The 27588-nt window shown below is 42.7% G+C and overlaps 2 protein-coding genes across 2 annotated transcripts; one reads left to right on the forward strand and one right to left on the reverse strand.

Moving 5' to 3' along the window:
* Positions 1 to 547: 547 nt before the first annotated feature.
* LOC133921063 (transcription termination factor MTERF4, chloroplastic-like) lies at positions 548 to 2223 on the forward strand. The gene has a single exon (XM_062365781.1). It carries the CDS (start codon positions 665 to 667, stop codon positions 2126 to 2128), a length of 1464 nt encoding a protein of 487 aa, XP_062221765.1. The 5' UTR covers positions 548 to 664; the 3' UTR covers positions 2129 to 2223.
* A 6046-nt stretch (positions 2224 to 8269) lies between these two features.
* Positions 8270 to 19347, reverse strand: LOC133921064 (protein TONSOKU-like). Its single transcript, XM_062365782.1, has 20 exons — positions 18981 to 19347; positions 17483 to 18280; positions 16274 to 16450; positions 16044 to 16135; positions 15428 to 15526; positions 14904 to 15352; positions 14783 to 14811; positions 14355 to 14594; positions 13509 to 13656; positions 13244 to 13363; positions 11819 to 11919; positions 11593 to 11716; positions 11165 to 11277; positions 10203 to 10314; positions 9916 to 10020; positions 9754 to 9820; positions 9550 to 9670; positions 9281 to 9451; positions 9076 to 9193; positions 8270 to 9009 (listed from the first exon to the last, which is right to left on the reverse strand). Exons 1-20 carry the CDS (start codon positions 19278 to 19280, stop codon positions 8492 to 8494), a joined length of 4002 nt encoding a protein of 1333 aa, XP_062221766.1. The 5' UTR covers positions 19281 to 19347; the 3' UTR covers positions 8270 to 8491.
* Between the last annotated feature and the right edge of the window lie 8241 nt (positions 19348 to 27588).

Consider the following 27588-nt stretch of genomic DNA (forward strand, 5'->3'; position numbering starts at 1 on the left):
GCTACAACGAGCCCACTTATTAGTCTCAGGTGTAGAGTTATTACATCAGGCAACCAAACACCTTCACAGGATTATTGTATCCGCAGGTGCAAGATTATTATATCTGCTGATGTAAACAACTAAATACTCTTTTTTTTAAGTCTCTGCATCCATTTAACTTACTTTTACTTATCAAGATATACTATACAATTTAAAATCCTATAGACAACTAAACACACACTATACGTATCCACCGATTAAGTTGTGGGAGATTGGGCAACCAAATGCACTCTAGTGACTGATCGATCGATCACACAGGAGACACAGCAAGCACAATGGACATGTGGCAGATAGCATCCACAGCCCAGTTCGGATCCATACCGTCCTATACTGCCGAATCAGCCCGGCCAACGCCGACACAAAGCCCAGTTTGCGAGACAAGAGCAAAACGCCCGAAAAAACGCACCCTCCCCAGCCAACAGCCCACAGACACCATATCATATCAGCCCAGGCGAACGCCACCCAGAAGCACCGGCTCGTCGGCATTCCAATCCATTCGCCGAGCCCGGAACAAAATAATCAGGCGCGCATTTCGGCACGGCCCAAGAGGACCAGCAGCCGAAACCGCCCCACCACTCTGTCCGGCCTCCGCCTGTGCTGCTCCCGGCGCGCCGCAGCAGCAGCCATGCTCCCCCTCGCCCGCGCGCTCCGGAGCCTCTGCCCGGCGGCGGCCGCGCGCGAGGGTCCCCTCCTCGCGTGGCTCTCCTCGAGATCGGCCGCCTCCTCCTCCGCACCGCCGGAGTACGAGATGCCGTCGGTGACGTGGGGCGTGATCCAGGGGCGCAAGGAGCGCCTCGTCTCCCGCGTGCTGGCGCTCGACTTCCTCCGCTCCGCGGGCGTCTCCGACCCCGCCGGCGAGCTCGAGGCCGTAGAGCTCCCTTCCTCACTCGACGTGCTCCAGGAGCGCCTCGACTTCCTCCTCCGCCTTGGCCTCTCCACCGACGACCTCTCCAATTACCCGCTCCTCCTCGCCTGCTCCCTCCGCAAGAACATCATCCCGGTCCTCTCCTACCTCGAGAAGCTCGGCGTCACGCGCGCCCGCCTCGCCGCCTTCGTCCGCGCGTACCCCGCGTGCCTCCACGCCTCCGTAGCCGTCGACCTCTCCCCCGTCGTCAAGGCCCTCCGCGGCCTCGACGTCGACCGCCAGGACCTCCCCCACGTCCTCGAGCGGTTCCCTGACATCCTCGGCCTCAAGCCCGACGGAACCATCAGCACCTCCGTCGCCTACCTCGTTGGCATCGTCGGCGTGGCGCCACGAGACATCGGTCCCATGGTAACGCACTTCCCTTTCTTCCTTGGCATGAGGGTTGGCACTACCATCAAGCCGCTCTGCGACTACATTACCTCTCTCGGGCTGCCCATGCGGATCCTGGCGAGGATCCTCGAGAAGCGACCGTACATTCTCGGCTATGATCTTGAGGAGACGGTCAAACCAAACGTGGAGGCATTGCTCAGCTTCAGCATTAGGAAAGAAGCCCTGCCATTGGTGATTGCACAGTACCCACCTATTCTTGGGCTGCCACTGAAAGCAAAGCTAGCAGCACATCAGTACTTCTTCAACTTGAAGCTCCAAATTGACCCGGATGGGTTTGCCCGTGCTGTTGAGAAGTTGCCACAGCTTGTAAGTTTGAATCAGAATGTGATACTGAAGCCTGTGGAGTTCCTCCGTGGACGGGGGATTTCCAATGAGGATGTTGCACGGATGGTGGTCCGGTGCCCGCAGATTCTATTTCTGCGGATTGAGCTCATGAAGAACAGTTTATACTTCTTCAAGAGTGAGATGAAGAGACCGATAAGCGGATTGTTGGAGTACCCAGAGTATTTTACATACAGCTTGGAGTCAAGGATCAAGCCTAGGTACATGAGAGTTGCAAGTAAGGGGATTAGATGTAGCTTGGATTGGTTCCTGAATTGTAGTGATCAGAGGTTTGAGGAAAGGATGAGAGGGGATTTTATTGAAGGGGATGCACCAGGACCTTCGTTCACAATGGGTGGGAAGCTTCAGATGCCAGGCAGTCAGTTAGTGTCAGATGATGATAATGAGGATAGTGACGATGAGGTGCTATATAGGCGGACAGTCATGCTCTAGTGAGTGTAATTTCTTCTTGTTGCTTTCCTTGGAATAAGGATGTAGCATAGTGGCAATTTGTGAGTATTCTTTTAATTACAAAAAGGGTAATTTTGTCTCAGAATTGGTGGAGGATAATCCAAGTTCTTTCAAGATGTGTTTCCAACAGCATCATATAAGCAAGTAAGTACTAATGTGCTTGTTTTTACATGTCAGAGAGTATCAATCCTAGCCCTGATATAGAAAAGGGGTGGTAATGTATAAATAAACAGTAAGGTAGAAGTGGAGGCCTAAAGCTGGAAACTAGATAACAAATTGGTAATCAGCTGTGGTCAAGTACATAGCAAGCAGTTTTTTTCCCTGAGATGGAAGTAAGCAGTGTTTATTATATGGTTATTGTGAAATGGTGTAGAGAACACGATGAAACATAATGTCTAGTCTGAACGCACTTGACATGCAGTTCTCTCTGTTCTGTTCAGTAGAAATAAAATCACAAATCGAAGTAATTTATAAGCTTTTCGAAGTTAATTCTAGTTGGTTGCTTAATTTTGTTCAAAGCGTCAAGGTAATGTTCACTATTGATCTGTAGCACCATTGTTTGTTCGCATTGGAAACTGAAATTTGTTAACTGTGCAGGCATCCTCACATACTAGATGTGAAGGCTGTGGTGTTTGATGGAACTTTCCTTTGCACCTGCTGAGGTCGTCAGAGTGCTGGCCCAAGCAGCATCTAAACAACGACACCAGAGTTACTTTGAGTACAACCTTTGATCATATGGAAGTAAAATTCTAGGCGACTGAAGTAAATAATTTTGTTAGTAAAGTTTTCTTTAAAGTTAAAAAACATAAGGAAGTACGAGCGTTAAATGGTGAGTACAAAAGCGGCACACCCGTTCCTTCTATGCACTCTTTGATTTGGTGGCGACCCTTTTCCTTTTACGTGTAAAGTGATTTGGCCTTGAAGAAGAGTGCAGTTACTCTACTATTTGCTATGCAGAAGCTTAAATGACCCAAATGGCACAATAAACTACTATTTGCAGTACCGCATACTGTTACAGAACCCCTCTTTGCAGAGGGATTTTAACGCTATCCCAGTCGGTTTAACTTCCGTCTGCCTGAGAGTTTGTGTGATGACCCTATCAATGTCTGCCAATATATTTCACAGACGGTTAGTAGTTAGATCTGTCTGCACTATACGGTGCCCACTCACTGCTTTCCAGATTGGTGTGATCCGCAGACGTCTACATTTGATGACCGTCTGTGATCTATCCGTCGGAATCGGATTTTTGTTGCCGTCTTTGACATGGCGTCACTGATGTGGCGTTTAGTGTCAAAGCGCAAATTTGCAAGCAAGCGAAAGATGCGTTGATTGGATTATTAATTTAATCGTCAGGTGCATACACTTTTCACAGCTTTATTGCCATCGCATTTACATATGCAGTACACTGGCAGCACAATGCATCAATACATGCCTTCACCATCAGAAATGCTATTTGGAGCGCGCCACATGGGGAAGTCACGGCCCACTGACTGTCGTCCGTTTCGGAGTGGGGCACGCGGCCTGCGGGCTGTCAGGGGTGGGCCGCGCGCTAGCGCGTGTGTGTGAGGCTGGCTGGGCCGTATTGGTCCGGGCCGGTTTTAAGTTTTTGGGCTGAAATTTTGTTGAGAAAGTTTGTGTTGGAATTTTTTTTTTGAGAAGTTTGTGCTGAAAAATTTGTCGATAAATTTTTTCGGTAACTTTTTCTTGGTAATTTTTCTCCTTCATAGCTACGCTCCAGTGTGGGTCACGAAGAGCAGATCACACAGAAGAAGGTAGGGGAGAGATATTCGATGTTGTGGCTGCATGTGCATACTAAGGATTAGGTTTGATGATGCCAGCACAACTGCACGTGACCATGTGGTGCGAGATTGGTAATTGAGGAGGAGCTGGTAGCATGGATGGTGGTTGTGATGAATCGGATGTAGATGGCGAGGTCATCTGAATAATGCATGTTTAATCAGGAGCACAAGGAGATGAAGCTGGTACATTGCGCTGCGACATGGAGCTAACAACATCGCAATAATTGGGCGCTGGAGGTGCTTGTGGTGGTAGAGATTGGGCATCAGGTTTGGCAAAAGGAAAAACATGCTCGTCAAAGTAGACGTGGTGAGAGATGTGAATGCGCCGAGTTGAGAGATCAAAACATCTGTATCCCTTGTGATCTGGTGGGTATCCGAGGAAGACACATGCGCTAGATAGAAGTGAGAGCTTATGTGGTGAAATGGCAGTCTTGTTGGCATAGCAAAGACAACAAAAAATGCGCAAATGCTTATAATCGGGAGGGAAACCGTATAGTAGCTCAAACAGAGTGAGAAGGTGGTTTGGTTTACACGGCCGACGGTTGATTAGGAACATGGCTGTGGTTAGAGCTTCAGCCCAGAAATTGTAATGCACGAAAGCTTGAAGCATGAGAGTGCGCATAGAGTCATTGAGGGTTTGAAGGAGCCGTTCTGCCTTGCCATTCTGTTGAGAGCTATAAGGACAAGACAAACTGAAAATGATGTTGTGTGCAGAAAAGAAAGAACGGAGAGTGTTGTTGTCGAATTCTAGGCCATTGTCTAATTGCAAATAGAGTATGGGGCGTGAAAATTGTGTGGTCACATAAGCGTGAAAAGCGATGATAGTGGAGGGTACATATGATTTCTGTCGCACAGGGAATGTTCACACAAAATGGGTATAGTCATCAAGAATAGCTAAATAGTATTGAAAACCAGAGAGACTAAGAATTGGTGATGTCCAAACATCGCAATGAAATAATTTGAAGGGAACAATAGTTCTGAAGAAGAAGCAGAGAAAGTGAGTCGAATTTGTTTGCCTAAACGACATGCATGACATGTACTCGATTCATCTTTATTACATTGGAAATTGAAATAACTCAAAATTTTGGAAAAAGGACTCACACCATGGATGACCAAGTTGCCGATGCCATGTTTCTACAATGAATGCCTAAACCGCTGGAGCAGTGGATGACGTTAGAGGATAGAGATCCCCGTCGCTGTCACAATAGAGAATCACCTCCTTGGTACGAAGATCCTTGATTAAGAAACCAAACAGATCAAATTCCAAGGAGACATTGTTATCACGAGTGAGAGTACAAACTGAAAGGAGATTTTTGAATAAGTGTGGTACAATAAGACTATTTGGGATATGAAGAGCATAGGAAAAAGTAGCAATGGAAGAAGAATCCATATGTGAAACATGGATGAAAGAACCATTGGCAACAACTATGCGAGATGGAGATGTGCAAGGAAAGAAAGAATTGAGGTTATTGTGGTTGGACATGTGGGAGGAGGCTCCGTTGTCGAGGACCTAGTCACTAGTGGTGGCGGCAGTAGGTTGAAGAGACATGGCGTTGAGCGTCTGGATAAGCGCGGTTTGATCCCATGGTGGAAATGTTGTAGCATCTAGGCTCCTAGATAAGTATTAAGTATTTTAGTGATTAATAATAACTATATCATTGTGACTAACAAGTTTGTTTTGAATGATAGTTAAAAGATTAGTTCACAATGTTGTTGGATGATCTTGATCCCTTAATTGAATGTTTGAGTGATCGAATGATGGGAACGATAAGATTAAGGACTTTCTAGCTCTAAGTGTCACAAGGAGATAAATAACACTTAGAGTAGCATAGACTATCTTTTATTCTTTGACCGTACTTATAAAGATGGATTAAGAATAGTAGTTTGATCTAGTTAAGTTTAGATTTGGTTGGATTCAACTCGTGAAATTCTAGCACTAGTTAGCTCAAAGAAACTCATGAATCAGTTGAAGTGAAAATAGGATTTAAAGAAGTTTGAATTGGATAAGTTCGTCTATAATTGCCGGATGGTCCGGTGATGAAGGCGTTATACACGTCGGAGTTTTTATCTCAGCGCTCTTGTACAGCCGGATGATCTAGCGAAGAGAAGTTGACAACGCTAGAAGTATTTTTCAAAAAAGGGATTTTGAGTTGAACACGTCGAATGGTCCGGCATACCATCAGAGGCTTCGCTAGAGTAAAGTCTGAAGGATTTCTTTGTGTTCACGAAAAGACGAACTTAGATACACCGGATGGTCCGGCACATATATTGGAATCGTTGCCGGAATGAAGTCAAGAGGATTTCTTTGTGTTCACTAGAAGGACTTATACACGTCGGATGGTCCGATGCATATATCAGATGCGTCGCCGGAGTAAAGTCCAAATGAATTTTTGTCGGTTCAATGGAAGTTGGACTCATGCACGCAAGATAATCCGGCGTATATATCAGAGACTTCATAGAAGGATTCAATGCTCGAAATGGCCAGTAACATCTAGTTTTGGGTGAAGGATCCACACCAGATGGTCCGGTGTTTAGAGCATGTACATGTCGGATCATCTAGCATTTACGAAAAATATGGGTGATTGGGCGGCGACTAGTTTTGGAACTCTAGCTTATATATACCCTCTCATTTCATCTCATTAGGTAACCTTGCGATTCAGAAGAACTGAAACACTTAGTGTGTGATCAAGACGTAAGGGAGTGCACTGAGTGATTTGTAAAGTTCTTAATTGAAGATTAATGACATTATTAGTGTAAGAAGAGTAGCAAATGTGCATCTAGTTGTAGTCTATGTTTGATTTGGATCAAGTAAAGCTATTGACTTGTTATTTTTGATGATTGACAACAGCTAGTTGATTTTGTTGGTTGGAGATGTCTTAATAAACTCTTAAAATTCTTGTGAGAGCAAAAAAAAAAAGTTTTATGATTGGTTTGAAGCCTACCAATCCGGAGATAAAGAAATCGCTATCACTGGGAACGCCTAGGCAAGGGCCGAGAACGCCGGCAGTGGAGTTCATGAACGGCGCGCGCGGCATGGGCCACGCCTGAAACAGGCCGGTCCATGGGTTAACAGGTGCTGACCAAATGTACCCATGTGGCACCGGCGGACGGTGGAGGTCAACTGGCCAGTGTTGCCCTGAGATTTTTTACTTGTTCTTCTCGCCGGAGTGGCCACCCGATGATGACGGCTGAGGTACAGAACCTGCTGGCGATGCTTGAGCAGCAAGTCCGAGCGGCGCCGGGGCGGGAGCGTCGGGTGGCGCAGATGTACCCGGGGATTGCACCAGCAGACCGCAAAACTGCGCCATCTTCGTGGATTGTTCAATGCGATGCTCCTCATGGAGCAATGATGAACGTACCTCGAGGAAGGAGGGCAGCGTGCAATTCATCGTGATGACGGGGATGACGTTGCTGAGCCGAGGATTGAGGCCGCGCAAAATCGTGAGGACGAGATCAGACTCAGTGACCGGCGATCCAAGGTCACGAAGTTTGTCGGACAGGGATTTGAGCTTGGTGCAGTAGGTCATCACACTCATGTCACCCTGGTAGACGCCGCGGAACTCAGCGCCGACGTAGATAGAACGGGTCGCCTTGTTGTCACGAAAGAGCTTGCGGATGCTGCGCTACAGGGAGAACGTCGTGTCGTCGCGAGATCGGACAATATGCAGAATCTCCAGGGAGATCGTGGCGTAGAACCACGAGACAATGGCGAAGTCGTTTTGCACCCAATCCGAATCACCTTGAGCAGGAGTGGAGCCATTGATATGATCAGCAAGTCCAAATTTCCCGAAGATGACATTGAAGAACTGGCTCCATTGCCCATAGTTGGCTTCAGTGAGATCGAGGGTGATGGGGACATGGGTTTTGATGTTGATCGACTGGATCTGGGATGCAGGCGGTGGGTTGGTCACGACTTGGGCAACGCGCGCCAGAGGTGAGCTCGAACTGCCCGGCGCCGATGGCGAACCAGACGAAGAGGAAGAACACGAGCTCATGGCGTGCAGGTGCGGCCATGAGGAAGCAGCGGAAGGAGATGTGGAGAAGGATAGAGTCTAAATTGATACCATGAACTCATGAAGGAAAGCTAGAAGAGATTGACGCAACACACAAATGCATTGATCGTAGGCAGTGATACATATACACGTACATAGGCCTAACAAACTAGCTAGCAGAATTACCGAGTCAGCTAATTACATGGGGAAGTGCCAAGAGAATCCGGCACAGCCAAGAGAACCAGGCACACAGGTGAACGTTCGCTAACACAAAACATGCTCTTCAAGAATTGCCAATAGCCAGGGAAGAAAATCATGCTTGTAAGTTGTAACTGAGACTCCTAATAATCAATACCAAGCATGTTCCACTGTACAAGTAGTATGTACATTCCCGCAATTCGGCATAATTACACTGTTGGTGAAACCCAAATTTCGTCTTGAGCCTCTGCTCGCCTCTTACGACAAATCACAAGTTACATTGAGAGGTCCTAGTTAATTTACAGTTAGTTTTTTTCCAGAGAGAATATAATCTAACATTGGAAAGCCGTCCAGGTTTACATTTGTAAGTCTCTTCTGCAGCAGGGTTTCAGGCCGCAGCACTTCATACCATCCACTGAAAAATGCACCACCTCCTTATTTACATGTTTTCGAGCCATTCCATCGCCTCTCGGACCAGAAGCCCAAGCAAAATACAGTGACTGTATGGCCTCTTCCGACAAACCGTTCTGACTGAGATCAAGCACCATCAGTTGCTTTGCTGAAATCAGGGCATGCGCGAGTTCTTGGATAATCTGACAACTAGGGTCTTTCTGCGATGAACTTGCACAGCTCCCATGTGGACCAGATACCGCTCGGTGGTTCTCATTGTCTGCTTCATCTTCACTGTCCGCAACCTGCATGTTCTCAAGAGCTATGTTCCCTGGGGATATATCATTGTCTGTTTCAGGGTTGTTACATTGTTTTTGCTCAGTACTTGTTGACACTTCCTGCATGTCTTCGTCGTATTGCATTTTTCTCTCAATTGTCAAGTTTGTGTTCTCAGCCATGTGCAGCTCCTCCAACTGGTCATTTCCTGAAAGTAACAGAAGATTATTAGTTTGATGCAGAGACTGTTGCTTTCAATATAATTGTTCCTCACCTGATAGTACCTGAATAACACGAACAATTCCGGCAAGTCCAAGGTTGCATCTGTCAAGGGTGAGAGATCTAATACTGCATTGGGGATTCACAAGCATTGCCTGAATAGCATCACATCCCTGCATTGTACAGTGTAACTCAACTGATCATGGCGACCGAAATATGGGAATACATATTACCAAAGCATCTGAGAATAGGAATTAAACCTCCAGGTTGATGGAGTTTCCTCCAATATTTAAATCAAGAATATTGATCCGAGAGAGATTTGTACAGATTTGTGTGAAGTCAGGTGTTGTAAGCCCACAATTAGACAACTCCAAGCGCAGCAGTTCTTGAGATGCACAAGATAATGCCTCGGTAAGCCTAATTGTCCCCATCTGTATAAATAGCAGCACGGGTAAGACGACATGTTGCTTGTGTACAGGCTGCAAAGCAAAGATTTTTTTTCTGAAAGAAAAATGGAAAACAAATTTACCGGCCCAATGGAAGTTCCACCTAGCAGAAATCCTGATAGACACGAGGATCGTGCAAGTAGGCACAGCTTATCAACCATTAGCTCATTCAATTTTATACCAGTCAGGCTTAGTTCTGAAAACCTGCAAGGACGAAATGTAAGGCTGGTGTATTATTCGTTGCACCTTAGAATCTATCAACATATATGGAGCAAGTTTCTGCAAACCTCATCAGAGAGGCAAGTCTGGAGAGAAGGTTAAGCATTGCATTGCCAGAAATTGGATTATTCTTTCCTGTCAACGGTATGGAATTTATGAGCGTTTGCACATGAACATTGCTAATAGTCTGAGTTATACAAGATCACAAGAGCATCATGCAACAAAAGTACCTAATGAGAGATGTGAAAGGACCGACCCTTCATGGAGTGCATCAGCCATCTTCTGAACAGTTCTTGATGTGATAGAACACTGCTCAATATTCAAGCTATACAGTGCTGTAACAGAGTGAAAACAGAACATAAATTTTATAAGACAAAAGTAAAAGCCCTTATGACAGTCAAAGAACAAAAAGAAAACCTGGGAAAACCTCAGAAGCCTATATCCTGGCTTCCTCCATTCTCCAAAAGATGCTACATGCGTTTCTTAGTGATATATCGGCCTACCGGGAGTTCCATACCTTTGCACTTTTGCAGGATTGTGAAAAGGTAAGAGCTACATGCATCTGTGAGGCGATTCCCAGATAGATTAAGTACTTCCAATCGATCAATCATAATAGCACACTCGCATATCTGTTCACCAGTAAATAATGAGGCAAAAATGACTCCAGTTTTGTCCTTGAAAGCCATATATGCTGTAAAGCAAGAGAACTTCTTTTGGTGTTCAAGTCTCCATTTGTGTTTAAAATGAATAAATTAAATTTGCTGAGTTCAATGGAAGGTTCCCAATATCCACTATAAACCAATCAAACAGTTCACTCCAGTCAAGGAGTGAGACCACTGGTTTGATCAGAGTATGGAGAAATCCAAATATTCTGAGTTAGCAAGTTTCGACTATCAGTGACACATATGAGGCCACTCCAATTTCAACGCACAACTTAAGTAAATGTTCCAAACAAAGACAATGAAATCAACCAGTTATCAGCTAATATGTCCCTTGCAAGTTGAGGCAAAGAGGATTCTAAAACTTGGCATATAAGAGATGTTAATTTCTTAAATAAAACAAGCAACAAACTAGAAATAACAACAACACCAGAAAAGAAATCTTCAGAAACTAGCTGATTCTACTAGCTTCTGCCAGGAAATGGCTGCTCGTAGTTCAAAAGGTTCTTTGCATCCTGTTCCCTTTGATAAATAGAATAGAATTGGCTCTTAAAACAATGGTTTACATATCAATAAAGCACTATGGATATCTAATCCAATCCAATGCATATCTTGCTTTATTTAACTTCATGGAATATAGTGTAAGATAAGTTTCCATGTTTTTCCTCATCTTCTTTAAAAAAGGACCTATGTCATAAATGTGCAAAAGGTGCATGCAGAATTTCCTACACTAAGCCCACAGTGGATGGTATTGATAAGAGTACCGTATTGTTCCACTTTGGTAGATACTAGATATATTTCTGGGATTGTGAGAAAAAACCTGAAATAAAGCAGTAGGACCGAATCGATTACAATGCAAATCCAGAGTCAAGCCACCATATGTCTGACTTGATGAAGAAAATATATGCTGAAGCCTTTCAATTGTTTGGTTTCCTGCAATTAGTGAACAGAAATGCATAATCAGTCTGATAGGCAACAGCATAAGAGCAAAGTAATGCTTCTACACTCCCACAAATTAAATTGCACAAATCACGAAGTAGAATTATTAGTAATGAAGTAGTGCATGCTTGACAGTAAGAACCTTAACAGGATTTAAAATGTGTTTTTAACTTTTTGGAAGAGCATAGAGCACTACATATAAAGGGATTGATACATTTAGTTGTAACTGGTTTCTGATGGTTCTATCAAAGTATTGATGCACAAGTTAAAGATGCAAAGAAAATAATAGGAGTTACTGGAAAAGGGTACCTAGCAGGTTATGAGAAAGATCCAACACTGCTATCGTTTTATGAGATCTTAGGGCATCAAGAAAGGGTGTAATTGATAGATCCTGCAGTCCACAATCAGAAATAATGACTTCATCTTCAGAGACCTGTCAGAAAATAGAAGACGGGACCATATTTTGCAAAGTTAACTAGACCTGCCCTGTGACATTATCATTCGGATACGAGTCATACATATCTAACAAACTTACCTCAAGATTATATAGTTTTGTCAGCAGCTTCTTATTGGGTGCTTCTGATAACTTCGTGCAGAAATCAACATACAATTTCATCAAGCACTTTGGCACCCAATCTTCATTAGAAATATGGTATGTCAGAAGAGATACGTGGTCAGAAATATGGAAATCGTATTTCACAGTTGTTTGAGCCAGTGTAATACATGCACTAGAAAATTCATAAATAAAGAGGAAGGTTTATTAACTTTGTATGGAAACAATGTGACATCTGACCCAACAAAGAATTAGGCCCAAGTGTAGCCCATGCATGAGGGTGTGGAAGTTTAGTGCCACCTTGCTTGGCAAGCTTAAGATTGACCAACATATAAGCCAAGGTGTTCCATACCACCAACCTTGGGTTAACCCTTTTACGCGAAGCAAGGACAAAAGCGTAAGCGGGTTAGTGAGAGTGTAAGGTCTACTCAACGTGTGAGTGGGCCTAAGCCAATTTAGACCCTAGGGTGCCACAAATGGTATCAGAGCCGACCCACGTGGTTACATAGGTGCGTGCGAGCCAGGGGCGCTGGACACATGTGCTGGACGCATGCGCTGGACGTCATAGCACATGTGCTGGCACTGGACGCATGGACGTGTGGGTATGTTGGGCCGACGAAGACGTCGGGTTCTTTTAGGGGGTGTATGTGACGTCCGGCCCAACAAAGAATTAGGCCCAAGTGTAACCCATGCATGAGGGTGTGGAAGTTTAGTCCCACCTTGCTTGGCTAGCTTGAGATTGACCAACATATAAGTCAAGGTGTTCCATACCACCAACCTCAGGTTAACCTTTTTACGCGAAGCGATGACGAAAGAGTAAGCAGGTTAGTGGGAGTGTAGGGTCTACCCAGTGTGTGAGTGGGCCTAAGCCAATTTGGGCCATAGGGTGTTACAAACAATGTTGCCAAGGATTTTTCCTATTGTCAAGCATAAGATGTTGGAGCAATCAGTAAATTGGTAGTCATTGTAGTAGGTTAGTATGACACAATATACGAATCACATTGTTCTATTGTATTTGTTTATCATACTTGTTTCAATCCTCAAATTGGTTCTTCTTAATCCATATGCTATCTAACAACAAAGACGGGTATGTTTGGTTCCACTGCCAAATCTTGCCCAGCCTTGCTCTTTTTTTTACACAAAACTGTGAGGGAGTTCCCCACAGGCCCAGCCTTGCTCTTGGGCAAGGAAATTTGAATTTGAGAAAGGATTCCCTTTGTTTGGCGAAAGAGGGAAATTGGCTCTTCTTCACTAGCAAGGCTAGGCAAGGGGTACTAAGGGAAACAAACATGCCCAATACGTTCATATGTCCAAGCATCCATGCCAGAATAGTAGTCCTTAGAAAATAGTTGAGAACAAGCCAACCAAGGCATATTCATTCTATCAAAATACAATCAATATACATACCATCAATAACAACATCAACACACTTCTGCTCAGAAGCAACTTGATCAACATAATCTATTGATGTTGTATCATCCAATGCCTTTCCACAGTACTTGAGTTCCCCAATGATAGGCAATAAACCTATAAAGTAAAATAAATGCAAGTTATCCATCCGCAAAGCTATATAATTATCCCAATAATAGGAGAGAAACCTAGCGAATTAAGATAAATGCAAACAAGACAAAGTAAAAGCTAATTGACGAGGAAGTAGAATAAAAAGGAAAACCTTTAGCCCTTTTACCATCAGGAATCTGAAGATAATATACACATGCCACTTCAACTTTGAGAGACTCAATGCTAAAAGCACCTTCGTGTACACAAGCACGTACATCCAAGTAAATCAAATGTTCACCAATTCTGAAGGCCCAGAAATGCTGCACATTTAGAAGCATCCTATTTTATTCAAACCAAACACAGAAAATCCATAGTAGGAGTAATTGTGTAACTTGTACATAATGACTACTGAGGGTCTGAGGCTAAGAACCATGTAAAGATCCTTTAAAGGTTAACTCTGATACAGATAGTAATGTGAAGACGAACCATGTGCTGATCCTGTGTAGGCTTGAATATGGTTTGCTCCCAAAAAACTCGTGAAATGCATTCTAACATCTAACCGACTAACCGTACATCCACAAAGGTGGTAAACTGGCAAAGTGGTATAGATTGGTGGTAGTAAAAGTAACCTTCGAGGATAGGTCCACATGTCTACATCAGTGTCTTCGTAGCAGCTCAAGCCTAAGTTCAATTTACTCCGATCTATGCAACAACCAAAATGAAAAACACAAATGGATGCCTTCCCAAAGTTAAATGTTAGATCATAGAAGATGCCTTCCCAAAGTTAAATGTTAGATCATAGAATACTATGTGTCTGGTTTAGAATGAGGATCTCTTATAGTACATTAGCGCATTTGTGGACCTACTCGAGTAATTAGCTGGATTAGACATAACATATTCTCACAGAAATTTTCCAAAAGTTAAACTGTGCCATTTGTGTATTCTTCTCAATTGCTGACATTCTCAAGAAATTATAGTTTGGTGAGCATGGGAAGATAGGATTAACAATTATACTTACATGAGCAGCTTCTGTGGATTGAAGACCAAAAACATTTTGGTTTTCATGCTGACTGTTTGAAGCAGGAGTGCTAAACTTGGAACCACTTACTGCTGATTTGGATGCTGATCCCTTTCCTACACTGGAAGCACCTAATTCACCTTCAAAAGCATGACCAATAGGGCTACTTGATTTGAACGAACAGATACTCTCCTCAGCAGGGCAGGATGCATCCCTGGTTTCATTAGGGTGTAAAGCATCCTGCAGATGGATACTAGCTCTCAATATCTGGGACTTTCCGAAAAGCATTATAAGAAGTCAACAACTGACTTTTAAATTCTCAACAACATCTGATGGAACCGAAGAGAACCAGCAGACGCCGTGAACAACATATATCTCAATTTCCTACCACAAAAATAAGTCCAAAGCCATCAGGTGCGTTGTATTACCTGATATCTGTTGCTGTTTGCTCTGTAATCTGTTGGTAATGAAAAGGAGGTGTCAATATAACTAGGAGATAAATGTCAGTCATTCCAACATCTGAGTATACAATGCAAATAAACCCTGTACCTGAGACAGACATTCTATCTGCTTGACTAGTTGATGTCTTTCTGTATTGAACACTTTCAGGACTCTCTTCAGTCTCATCATCTGATAAGACCACACGGACACGCTTTCTACCTACCAAGTGATTAGTACATGATCTATTTAAAACTGTCCTAGTGCCTCCAGCCATATCACATAATTCATCAACCTGCTTAGAAGGACTATGTTTCTTGGGTGCCTTGATCTTGGATGAGCTCCTACTTTTATGAACAAGTGAAGCAAGAGTAACATCATCACCAGGTTCCATGGAATATTTATTCTCAACCTGCCCATTGTCATCCTCAGGATCAAGCATATTATCAGATACATTACCACCTTCAGTGTCAGTTTCTGAGCAATAGTCACTAACAGTATCCCTTGCTTCATGTTGATTCAATATTTGCTTCAGGCTGTCTATTTTTTGTTGCAGTTTCCTGAAGAGGAAAAGTTTCTTTAGTAACAGGATCACATAACATCCTTTTGTGCAATATCTGTTCTTAGTAACTTACTTGGCTTCTGCAATATTATCAAATCTGACCATGTGACTGTAATGCATGTTCTCAAGGGCAGAAAGTTGCACATTAGGTATGTCTCCTTCCATAGCAATCCTGAATATGATGCAATTATCAGAATCTAAAGGTAGAAACAATATGCCATTAAGGACAAGAGCAATTATAGCACACTCGGAACTACTACGAGATAGACTACACAGACAGACATAACACAATAATATGACACAAAAACTAAAACAGCGATATGAGATTCAAAAACTAAACTTTAGTACCAACCCAGTAGTACAAATGTTAAAAGTATCAAGTGTCGGATGTTTAGCATAGCTTCGATCCCCTTGACATATGCCATTGTTTTATTAGAAGATTAGTGCAACCAAGAACTAAAGATGCAGCTGTCCTCAAAATATTGGCACTCCAAATTTCTCATATCCAAAATTTTCATACATTCAAGAAATGGGTGCTCGAGTGCATAAAAGAACATGTAAGTGGGTGAGTCTCCCATGTCATGTCCTGTTTGCCTTTACTTTAATTTGATGTATATCTAAAACATGACAGCATGCAAGCAGACTTAATATCTTTTCACTTTTGGACAGGAAAGCATCAAAAAAATTGCCTGTAGCCTTCTTCAAAAGCTTGCAATGCACCAGCCCAGTCACCACAAGAATCGAGTACATTCCCAATGTTCACTTTTGCTAATGCTTGCCCCTGAAATTACACATATCCAAGGTGAGCGTGATTTGAAACTTGAAGTATCATGTGTAAAGGAGTACAACTGAAAGGTGGTCCTACTAAGTAAGGCCATGTCAGCATATTCACAATACAAATGAGGACATGTAGACTCACCTCCAAGTTTCCAATCGACCGATATATGTTCCAACTTTTCATGTACCATTTACGAGCTTTACTGAAGTTTCTAAGCTTTTGGTACGATTCTCCTATGGACAGAAGAGAGTCACTCTGCTTTTCCTTATCACAAAGTTCATTGGCTACTCTTTTTTTCCCTTTCGAAAATTCCTTGTGCTGGAGAACAAAAAGTTTACATGAATGAGCCATGAGCTTATTATAACGCACCTCAGTGCCTTGTTGATGTTATAGGGATGAGCATATGTACATTTGGCCTATTCTGTGTATCACTTTGACTATTTCAGTTCTGGAAGTTGAAAGGTTCATAAATCGATCAATAATTCATTTTCCAAACCAAATATAGCAAACAGAATTATGCATGACGTGTTTTATCAGGCACCCACATTTATCGAAGCTGATAAATTTCAAATTGCTGGTGCAATTTGAAAACAAAGATTATCCTGCTGTGTGTATCTTCTGATTAATGAGTTTGGCCACACAAAGATGATGTACCAAACCATTTCCCTTAACAACGATCCAACATTAGAACATAAAAAACAGTTCCATCAAAATCGAGTTACTTTTCTTTATATTGCTCAGAAATGTTCCAGGTTAAAAGAACAATTTAATATATTGTATCATTGGCTATCTCAGCTTTCTAACAAAACACAAATCCACACCCATTCATGGTAGTAGTTAGTACAACACAAAGGCAGGAAACAATTGATGTGTAGTTCAAAACAGGTGCCTAAACCATTAAACGGTTCGATAGTGCAAATATGGGCACTTAGGGCAGAAGTTACAATCTCATCCTATATGTGTAAACAAGAGGTTCCAAACAAAAAGTCGATATTTCTGACTGCCAGAAAACGTTGCAAAGAGACACTATTTCCTATCTTAGTAAAGTTTTTGTTCAGTTCATCAATTGTCTTTTGGAGAGATCATATACAGTTTCAAGACTGCAACTCAAAAGCTAGAACCAAGCATAATATTGCATGCTACTTCTTTTAGAGAAGTCAGAATACTAACCTAGAGACTGCTATTCATGCACATGCATAAACTAGCGAAAAAAAATGCAATACAGTTCTTTTAGTGAACAAGACCTAAAAAGGAATAAATTAAGTTCACAGATGGAAATGGTGATTAAAGATTACACCTAATATTAGGTGTCTAAAGATCACATAGTTAGTTACCATTCAGTTCACCTACTTTTTGCCATGCACATATCATCCTCGCCTTCTCAATAAGATTATCCAACCGTGTGTGCTGTTCAAGAAGGAATTTTCTCTCTTTAGATGTTCCACGAGCACTAGAAGTGTCTCTGACAAGTTTTTTCAGTTTCTGCTCATCTTTCTTCAACTCTTCAAGTACTTCAGCTGCTTTTGTAACAGTTTCAATATTCTGGTGAATTTGCTCAATTAGTGCATCCTCATCTTCCAAGCATTTAGCTATTTGAAGAGCTTCATTGTAACAAAGTTTTGCATCTTCATATTTTTGAACCCGAGAATGCAACTCCCCAAGATTTATGAACCCCTTTGCCTCACCTTGAGGATGGCGTATTTTTCTACATATCTCTATGTCCTTCTCAATGTGGCCCTTGGCTTTATTCCAGTTGCGTAATTCAGTATAAACATTCCCTAGATTATGATGGAGCCTGGTGCGAGCATCGTCATATTGATTTACCTCTTCATCATCGCATATCTTCAGACCCTGCATGAGTAGTTTCTCGGCTTCTTCAAAATTATCAAGTTCCAGCTCAAGCATGCCCATATTATTGTATGCATCAATAAGCTCCTTCAAAAAGGAGGACTTTTGAGATGGGGATTTCTCCTTTAGAGTCCTTGCCATCTTCATTGAAGATTTAAAATACTTCTTGGCATTCCTTATGGCACAGTGATCATTTTCAGATCTTAGAAGAATTTCATGGTATGTTCTCCCAAGCTGTGTGCTAGCTCGCTGCTGCTCAACAAGGTCATCAGACTCCTTTGCGAGCTGTAGGTGCTTCTTCTGTCAAGCCAGCAAGCATCAAGGAAAAGGAAGCATGAGATCATGTAGTAAAAATATGAATTGAAAATAATTTAGCATTTAATACCACAAGGGCAGTGAGCAAATAAAAAAATGATCATATTTTGATAGATGTACCGTAACAGACCAGGTACAACCAATTCATACCAACGAAAAGGGTAACCCAATTGGTATAAAAGGTTTACCCCCAGGCTTATTAGCATCGCAAACAACTAAACCACCCATGTGTGCCGAATGCCCAAAACACACCACTACCAGCTGGAGTATAGGCCGAACTGGGGTGGGGTGTTACATGTACATCACCAATATCACTTAACATTTCAAATACATTACCAGCTCAAAATTTGATGTACACATGCACCACCAGATAGACAACACCACAGTGGGTACCAGGATGAGCAAGAGACCCTTGATACGTTGGTTTTAACAGCCAAACCTAATAATACATGGTACTGCACAGTACAAATACATGCACAGTTGGCCAGATCATATGGTACCGAATGGTCCAAAAGACAATGAAAGTTAGTACAAGTGCACAACCGTACCCATAATTTCGCCCCCAAACAATTCCATCCTAAAATTCAGTACCGAAATTTCTAATGCGCCCAACTCCTAAGCTAAACATCTGAAAGTACGGTCACTTAGCAATGAGAACTGAGAACGGTGGCGAGTGAGGAGTGACCTGGTATGCGAGGGCCTCGGAGAAGCGGCCGAGTCGGAGGTAGACCTCGCCGAGCGACTGGCAGGAGGGGAGGAGGTGGCGCTGGGGGAGGTGCTTGACGGAGACCTCGTAGTCGGTCCGCAGCCAGCGGAGCGCCTCGACGTACTCGCCGCGGCGCTTGTGGATGTCGCCGATGACGTTGGCCCAGCGCGCCTCCTCCTCCCGATTCCCCTCCGCCAGCGCCTCCTTGTACCCCCGCTTCGCCGCCCGCAGCTCCTCCTCGTCGTCCTTCTTCGACCGCCCGCCGCCGCCGCGCCCCATCGCAGCCGCTAGGGTTCCGGCTTGCTTTTTTTTCCTCCGCCAAAATTTTCCGTATGGGTTTTGGGGATCTCGGAGGGAGGAAATGACCAAATGGAGGGGATTCTCCCGCCAAAATATTCGGGGGCTCTCCTAAATTTTTTATTAATTTCTGGGCTGGTTTCTTGTGGGCCTAGGAGAAAGCACATAATATGGGCCTTGAAGATATGACAGGCCCAGTAATGGCAACGTACAGTTGGGCCCACTTCAAGTTCCATGAGAGGCCGGGCTTATCTTTTCTGGTTTCAAATTCGAAGCCCGGCCCGAGTACATTTGAATTTGGACGAAAATCAGATGGATTTTTTTACACCGGCCCCTTCCTGAAGCCTTCGTTGGAGTCTTTTTGACACGACGTGCAAGACCGGGTGCTCGAGCTCCTGATCAGCTCCCTCCACAGGTTTGTTATTGGGCTACAAGCCTGTTCGTAAAATCAGCTGGATTGGAATGTCTTGATGGTACTTTAATCCGAACTAATCTGCCATTCACAAGTTGGTCCCAATCCTATGAATGGACACAGTAAAATAGTAGAAGTCCACAAGATCTTCGCACATTCCAGGTTGCCTACCCAATCAAAACGGCGAGTCATTCTGTTTTTTCATGCCCATGCCCCGTATGCTGACTGGTGCTTAGTCTGTCTGCCTTTGTTTATTGGGGGGGGGGGGGGGGGTGGGTAAAGAAGAGTCTAGGTTCAGCTCGGCAACAGCAGTCGCTGGACTGGACTGGACAAAGCCAAAGCCAAACGGGCTAGCAGCCGGCCGGCCGTGCTCCCCAGTCCCCAGCCCTCCGCGCACGCGCGGAGGCAGAGGCAGATCCAACTTATCTCTTCATACGTGCATACAACACCGATTAAATTTTTATTTTTTAAATCATCTTATATAGTAAAACATGTGATACCCATTTACTTAAAAAATAAGATATCTAGACTCCTAACACATCAAACTAGTATACCAATTATTTTTATTTAGGTCTGCCATTACACCCCATCCGACAATACCAAGATGTATGGTCAACATAACATGTGTAGCACAGCAGCTATATTGGTGTCACACATGATGCGCACATACGATGCTGTGGCACGATAACCTACCGGTGAAGTCGTCATACATGTCGAGGGCAGCAACGGTAAATGACAGTACGGATAAAGGTGGAGCGATTCACCTATCCATTTTAGAATAATTTAAGCACCTAAGTAGTTATTTTAACTAATTAAAATAACTAATTGTTTAATTAAATTGTACTGCCGTAGATCTATATATATTGGTGTTTTACATTCATCCCTAACAATTGGCACCAAAGATAGCTTATGCACCAAATAGCCAATAAAATAAGCAGCTCCTACTCTACTAAAGAACTCCAACTGGTGTTCGTACTTCACATAGGTACTTGCACCAAATTGCCTGTCAAAAATGGAGGGCCCGACGATGTCCACGGCACCGATTGCCAACCTCCGGCTTACTACGTAGCAAGAACAACAAAAAAAAAGGCTATAAATGTTCTGTCGACCTACCTGTCCTCTACGAATGACTGTCCCGTTTGATCAGGACCGATTGGCTTGCCGGTCAAAACTAATTAGGTGAGGCAGTAATTAACTGGGAAAAACAACAAGTTGCACCCAGTAGCTAGTTTCTTATTACGGACGGTCACGGGTAAATTAGACAGCGCTCCATCTTTTAATCTCACCTCTCGAGAGACCGCAGATGCTAAGCACCTACCGTTGAAGTTTTGACAAAATCGTGTCGCGAAAACCACGTAAGTGTCAGAGGCTTGGAAACGGTACAGTAAAAAACGTGTCGTGGGTAAGTTACGTAGAAATCGAAAATAATAGCTTATACGGTATCGTTCGATAAATCTATTTTTATAAAAAAAATATGCCTCCCTTACGACATCTCGTCGCATGTACAACACAAGAAAGAAAGAACGAGCGAGCGGTGACCGATGGTGTCGGTGTTGCTAGAAAAATTAGAGTTTTATAATTTAATGTGGATATATCTCGATTTTTTGAAAGATTTGATTTTATTTATTATGAGATTTTAACACTATATATATATATGATAACACTCCTCATTTTAAACACATATTAATAAAAAAATAGATAGCATTTTCTTTATATTGTGTCTCTCTTTTACAATCGTTATCTCATAGAATCACAGGACTACGCTCGGTAACAGTAGTTTCTCAACACATTATTGGCATAAGACTCTACCCAAAGACAAGCTAGGGAATCGGATCGTCTCACTCGTAAGGATTGAAAGGAACGAGATCGATCGGTATATTTTCTCGATGCTATTGTTTTTGCGACTAAATAGATCTGTGAATCATATAGCCCATAGTAATGAACAGTATAAAACAGATCTATAGCATCGTGTATGCATGAATAGTACCCAAGTATGCAATGAACAGTAGCTAGCGATAACGATCTGCATAGCAAAGGCATCACGACGAGATGGTGCGGCTCGCAGCTTTCGACCACCACACCATCGGCCATCAAACCAGCAGCCAAACCCCCTGCACAGATCGAAAAAGGAAGAGGCATGACACCTCATTGGACGGACTCGGCGACCATCCTACGCACCGAATGCGGTGGCTCGATGGCCGCCGCAACAAAATCGAAAGAAGGAAAGAAAAAAGGGAAAGTACACCACCCGCATGAAACTGGCGACCTTTTGAAGCTCCGCCACGCCGCACGCGCCGCCGGACCGTGTGTCACTGCAACCCCCACAATCCATGCCAGCACTGCCCCCGCATGGGCACTGGCCCTGCTCGTTCCAAACACCATCCGCACCGCCGAATCACTGCCTGAAGCGCATATGCCACCCCTCGACCGCCTGTAACACGCTGCCTCCTCCCTTGCCTTGACGCGCTCGGCCGTCGTTGCTTGAAGCTGGCCGCCCACCATCGCACCGAACTGCCAAGCCTCCCGGATTCGGCGACTCCCTCGCCTTGCCGTGCTAGGCCCCGCCGCTCCCGCACGAGCATTGTCACACACCGCGTCGTCAGCCACTGGCCCCACCACTCCCACACGAGTTCTGCCACGCGCCATGACGCCTGGCTTTGACCCCGCCACTCCTACACGAGCGCTACTACGTGCCGCGCCTCGACGCACCCTGGCGCTAACCCCACCGCTCCCGCACAAGCGTCGCTGCCCGCCGTCAGCCCCGCCACTCTCGCAAGAACGCCACCGCACGTCATGCCTCGCCGATCGCCGTCGGACCAAGTGGCGGCTAGGGTTTGAAAACCCTAGACGCCCCATCTTTAGTAGATGCGGATGGGCCGGTTTGGGTCGACCAGATCCAAATGCAAAGAAGGCCGGCCCAACAAAGGGAGAAAGATAAGGAAAAGAAGGAAAAAAAAAACACCCAAATTATGCTTCTAGCCTCCTAGTTTTTCCAGTATTTGAGCGTAATTCTAGAAATTTTACGTTTAGGCCCCAATTAGTTCTGAAAATTATCCAGAAGCCCTGTTTTTGCATAGAAGTACCCTGGAATTTGATTTTGTATTTGTTTTAGTATTTATGCAGTACTTAATTCTGTTATTATTGTTTCTATGCTGTTAATTATTGTTTTTACTATTTAAATTGCCTGTTATGAGTTTAAATTCAGTAAAATTTGAATAATAGCATAGAAAATATCAAAAAAATTGCATTAATCCAATTTAGCAATATGATGCAACTTTATTGTAGTAATTCTTGCGTTATTAAATATGTAGATGGTTGACATCACAAACAAGGAGTTCGTTGAGCTTAGTGTTTATGCCGCAACTATCTCACTTGGGCATTGGATGTCTGAATTGTATTGGGAGCGAAAAGACTTTGCGCTGCAATTGACCTAGGAACAAGTAGTGCAATGGTTCCTATAGAAGATGAGAATGATCAGGCACTTCATTTTCTCCATCGTCATCTCTCTCCCACTTTGAAGGATGAGTACATGGCAATTACTAGCGCTAGGGCACTATGGGACGCACTATAGAAGCATTTTGAGCGCCTTAAGTACATCATCAAGCCTCTCGCAGAGCAAGAATGGGTCCGGCTCCATTTTTGTGACTTCAAGTATGTCAAAGAGTACAACTCTGCGCTGCACCGCATTTGCATAATATTGTGTCTTTGTGGGAAAGAGATCACAGAGGAGGAGAAAATTGAGAAGACTCTCTCCACTTTCCACTCGAATGCGACAGCATCCGCACGCAATCACCGTCAATCGAATTATAAGAAGTATTCTAAATTAATTGATATGTTGCAACTCCATAAAATTCATGATGAAGTCATAAATAAGAACTTCTTATTCCACCCGCAAAGAAATAGCAGTGGCTTAAAAGTCAATCACAACTCTTTCAAAGCGCGCAAGAACCACACTAAGAAACGGGGGAAGGGAGGGAAAAAAATGGTGATAGATAAAGTCAAGACTGGTGATGATAACGACAAAACAAATAAAGAAGTCAAGCCATATGGAGCAGAATCGGATATGCTATAAGTGCGATGTTTGGGGTTATTGGTCCCGAATCTGCAAAGCACCAAAGCATGTTGTAGAAGCATACCAGAAGAAGAAAAGGAAGCCAGAAGCACATCTCACCATTGCAGTGGGGATGAAAGTGGACAAAACAATAGTAGTTGAAATGGAAGCATCTCATATGGAAGTTGATGACGCTCACGCACTGGTAGTGAAAGATCTCCCGATGAAAGATACGGAGGCCTCTACTTTGCCCTTCTCCACTGCCATAGATGATGCTGAAATGGATGAAGCGGAAAAGAAAGCCATTGAAGATGAAGTGGTCGGTTATTTTGTAGACTCTATCTAAAATTAGAATAATTTGATATTTACTTAGTTGCTGAATTTAGAATGATTGAGTGAATAAATGTAAGCTCTAGAAAAGGAATCTCAGCTGCAAATAATTTTTTCGATAGTTACTAAAGCATTTAGTCTTGTTGCTACTTTCTCTCATGTGAATAATCGAATGTTTTATTTATAGAATATGTGTGACACCCGTATGGAGGAAGTTTGTATTATGGATAGTGGAACCACAAACACCATCTTAAAAGAAAATGTGTATTTTCAGTCTATTAGAAATAGCTTTGGAAAAAATTATTATTATCACTAGTAGTGATAAATGTATAGTAGGTTCTGAAAAAATCACAATCATACTACATATATGAACTACTTTGCACATTAAAGAGGCATTGTTGTATTCTGAATCTACAAGGATCTTTTAAGTTTTAAAAACATTCGCGCTAACAGTTTTCATGTAGAAATTTGTGAAGAAGATGGTAGGTAGTACATGTACATCACTAAGCGTGATAGTGAAGTGAGAATACTAGAAAAACTTCCCTACATGAGCAATGACTTATACTACACTCGCATTAGGGCACATGAAGTGTTTACTACCTTGAAGACTATGTTTCGTAGATTATTCTCCCAATGGCATGATAGATTAGGTCACCTTAGTCTTAAAATGATGATAAATATAATTACTAACTCACAACATCATGACATAAATGTGAAGAGTTTTTTGAATCATGAAGATTTTGTATACCCTGCATGTGCTACCGAAAACTTAATAATAAGACCATCTACTTTGAAGTTACAAGATGAAATCTCTGCATTCCTGGACCGAATCCAGGAGGATATATATGGTCCTATTCAACCGTTTTTTTTGCCCGTTTTGGTACTTTATAGTATTAATAGACGCATCCTTGAAATGATCGCATGCATGTCTATTATCTACCCGCAACCACACATTTGCAAAGTTGATCTCACATATCATACGAATCAGGAATAATTTTATGAATCATCGAGTGAAGTCCATTAGAATGCACGACGCTGGAGAATTTACTTCTAAAACGTTCAGTGTGATACCATGATACGGTCTTGGCAAATCTGAGTCCATCTCACTATCTCCAAGTCCATCTCACTACCTTTGAGTCAAATTGTCATCGCACATTTCTAAGGGGGTTGCGCGTGATACTGTCAGTGTGATACCATGATACGATCTTGGCAAATCTTACCATTTATGAATGAAGATGGTAGCACGCTACTTGCAATGTAGCAAAGATCTAAGACTATCCTACAGAAAAAAATGATGACTTAAGTCTATTTGGATACACAGATGCTAGGTACCCGTGAGACCCGCATACAACGAAATCACAGACTGACTATATTTCCTATGTAGTGGAACTGCAATTTCTTGAAAATCGTCAAAACAAAGTGTTGTATCTACTTTGACGAACCGCTTGAAAATAATAGCTTTATATGAAGCTACACGAGAATGCGCCTCAGAAATAATAGCTTTATATGAAACCGCACGGGAATACGCATGACTTAGAAGAGTGATCGATCATATTCAATAATCATGTGGTTTAAATACTACTAACACTCTTACTATTATCTATGAAGATAATATTGTATGTGTCGTACATGTGCAATCAAGATATGTGAAAAACAACTTAACAAAGCATATCAACCTCAAGTTCTTTTATGCTAATGAATTGCATGAGATGAATGAAATAAAGACAATGCATACCAAGTTATGTGAAAATCTTGCAAATTTATTCACTAAATCTCTTTCTGCATCTAGTTTTGACAAAGATATTAGGATGATGAGACTTAGAGAGTTGCACATTTCAGGGGAGAATTTTCAGATAATACCAATATGAAGAATTAATCTTAGTCAAGAAGATGAAGTACCCAAAATTAATCATAAAGATTATATAAAATATTTTTTGGTGAATTGTACTCCTTTTCACTTAGATGAGTTTTTCTGAAGTTTATAATGTTAAGGTTTTTAATAAAGTAATTCGTGTGATCATGTCACGAGCTATGTATTTTTTTTTCAATTTTTTTTACTAGGTTTTTGAGGAATTTTGATAAGACATATATTTCACAGGAAGTGATCAAAGAGATTGTTATAAAATCTAGAGTTTCACAATGGAATCATAACCGAATGTGAGTCTATCTTGATCTTTTAAAATATTCAATTTTATATTTTAATTTTTTTACACTGTATATAACAAACACCATCTCTCATTATAAACACAAATTAATAAAGAATAGATAGTATTTTTTAATACATTATATCTCTTTTGCAATCATTCTATTACGGAATCACCGAATACTCTCGATAGTAATTGTCAACATGCGTCCCCTTTGGCCGCCGATCGGCGATCAATTCGGCACGGGTTGCTTTCGACACGACAGCACAGGAGACGACGACGGTGACTGCGGGCAGAAAGAAACGTGGGGGGAATCGACGGGAAATAGTCAAGGACGCTGTGGATTCTCGTGAGATATTTGTGATCTCGACTTGTCGCTCGCTCCCAATTGCACCTACTACTGGCGATTTTTCATTTCGTCGAGGAGCAGAGTCGCAGGCGTTGACCACACCGTACGGCATGACCTGGCAAATCCATGACCCGGTTGTGATTAATGAGTAGTTGTGTAGTGCCACCAAGAAACTCGAGGGCGCTTTGCAGACAGGGGCGACGAAAAAAATCGGCCGAGTATGATTTGTGAAATCTGATAATATCAATTTGTTCTTAGGAATATAAGAGCTTTATTACTCACCAACATATTACAATCTACAGTAATTATATCTATAATATAATCTAGAAAACTATAAAAGAAAACATTCGTGCATCTATCTTCGTTAACAAAATAGCTAATAAATCTACTGTCTTGTTGTAGTGACAACTAATCTTCGCAAGTTAAGCTCTCGATGTCTTGAAATCGATATCTCCACTCCCCTAATGAGATGGGCAGTTTTTGATTTGTCCATCTCACTACCTCTGAGTGCTAATTGTCATCGCACATTTCTAAGAGGTTGCGCGTGATACTGTTAGTGCGATACCGTGATACGGTCTTAGTAAATCTTACCATTTACGAATGAAGATGGTAGCATGTGCCCTCGTGACTTGTACGGTTTTAAGAATTAAGATCAGGCTAAATCTTTCAATTAACAAGAGGATACTGTTTTTCCAAGGATCACCGATTTAATTATTGCACGAGATCATGCTAATTATTGCACGATCATGCTAACTCATTCATTAGCTATCCAAAGGCTCACATCCTAGCACTGCTTTAAGGGGTAGATTCGTAAATATATCTCTATAGGAAAAACGTGCTAATTTCCCCAAAGGTTACCAGAGTACTGTAACTTATGTACCTTTTCCGTTTCTACCCTCGTCTCTTCCCGTGCATGCGTCCACTGGCCGACGTCGAGACCCCACCACGCGTCCCCCCACCTACGCGCCCACACCCACCGCTCCAGCCAATATATAGGGCCCACC

Source organism: Phragmites australis, chromosome 6, assembly GCF_958298935.1.
Source record: "Phragmites australis chromosome 6, lpPhrAust1.1, whole genome shotgun sequence".
Classification (NCBI taxonomy): Eukaryota; Viridiplantae; Streptophyta; class Magnoliopsida; order Poales; family Poaceae; genus Phragmites; species Phragmites australis.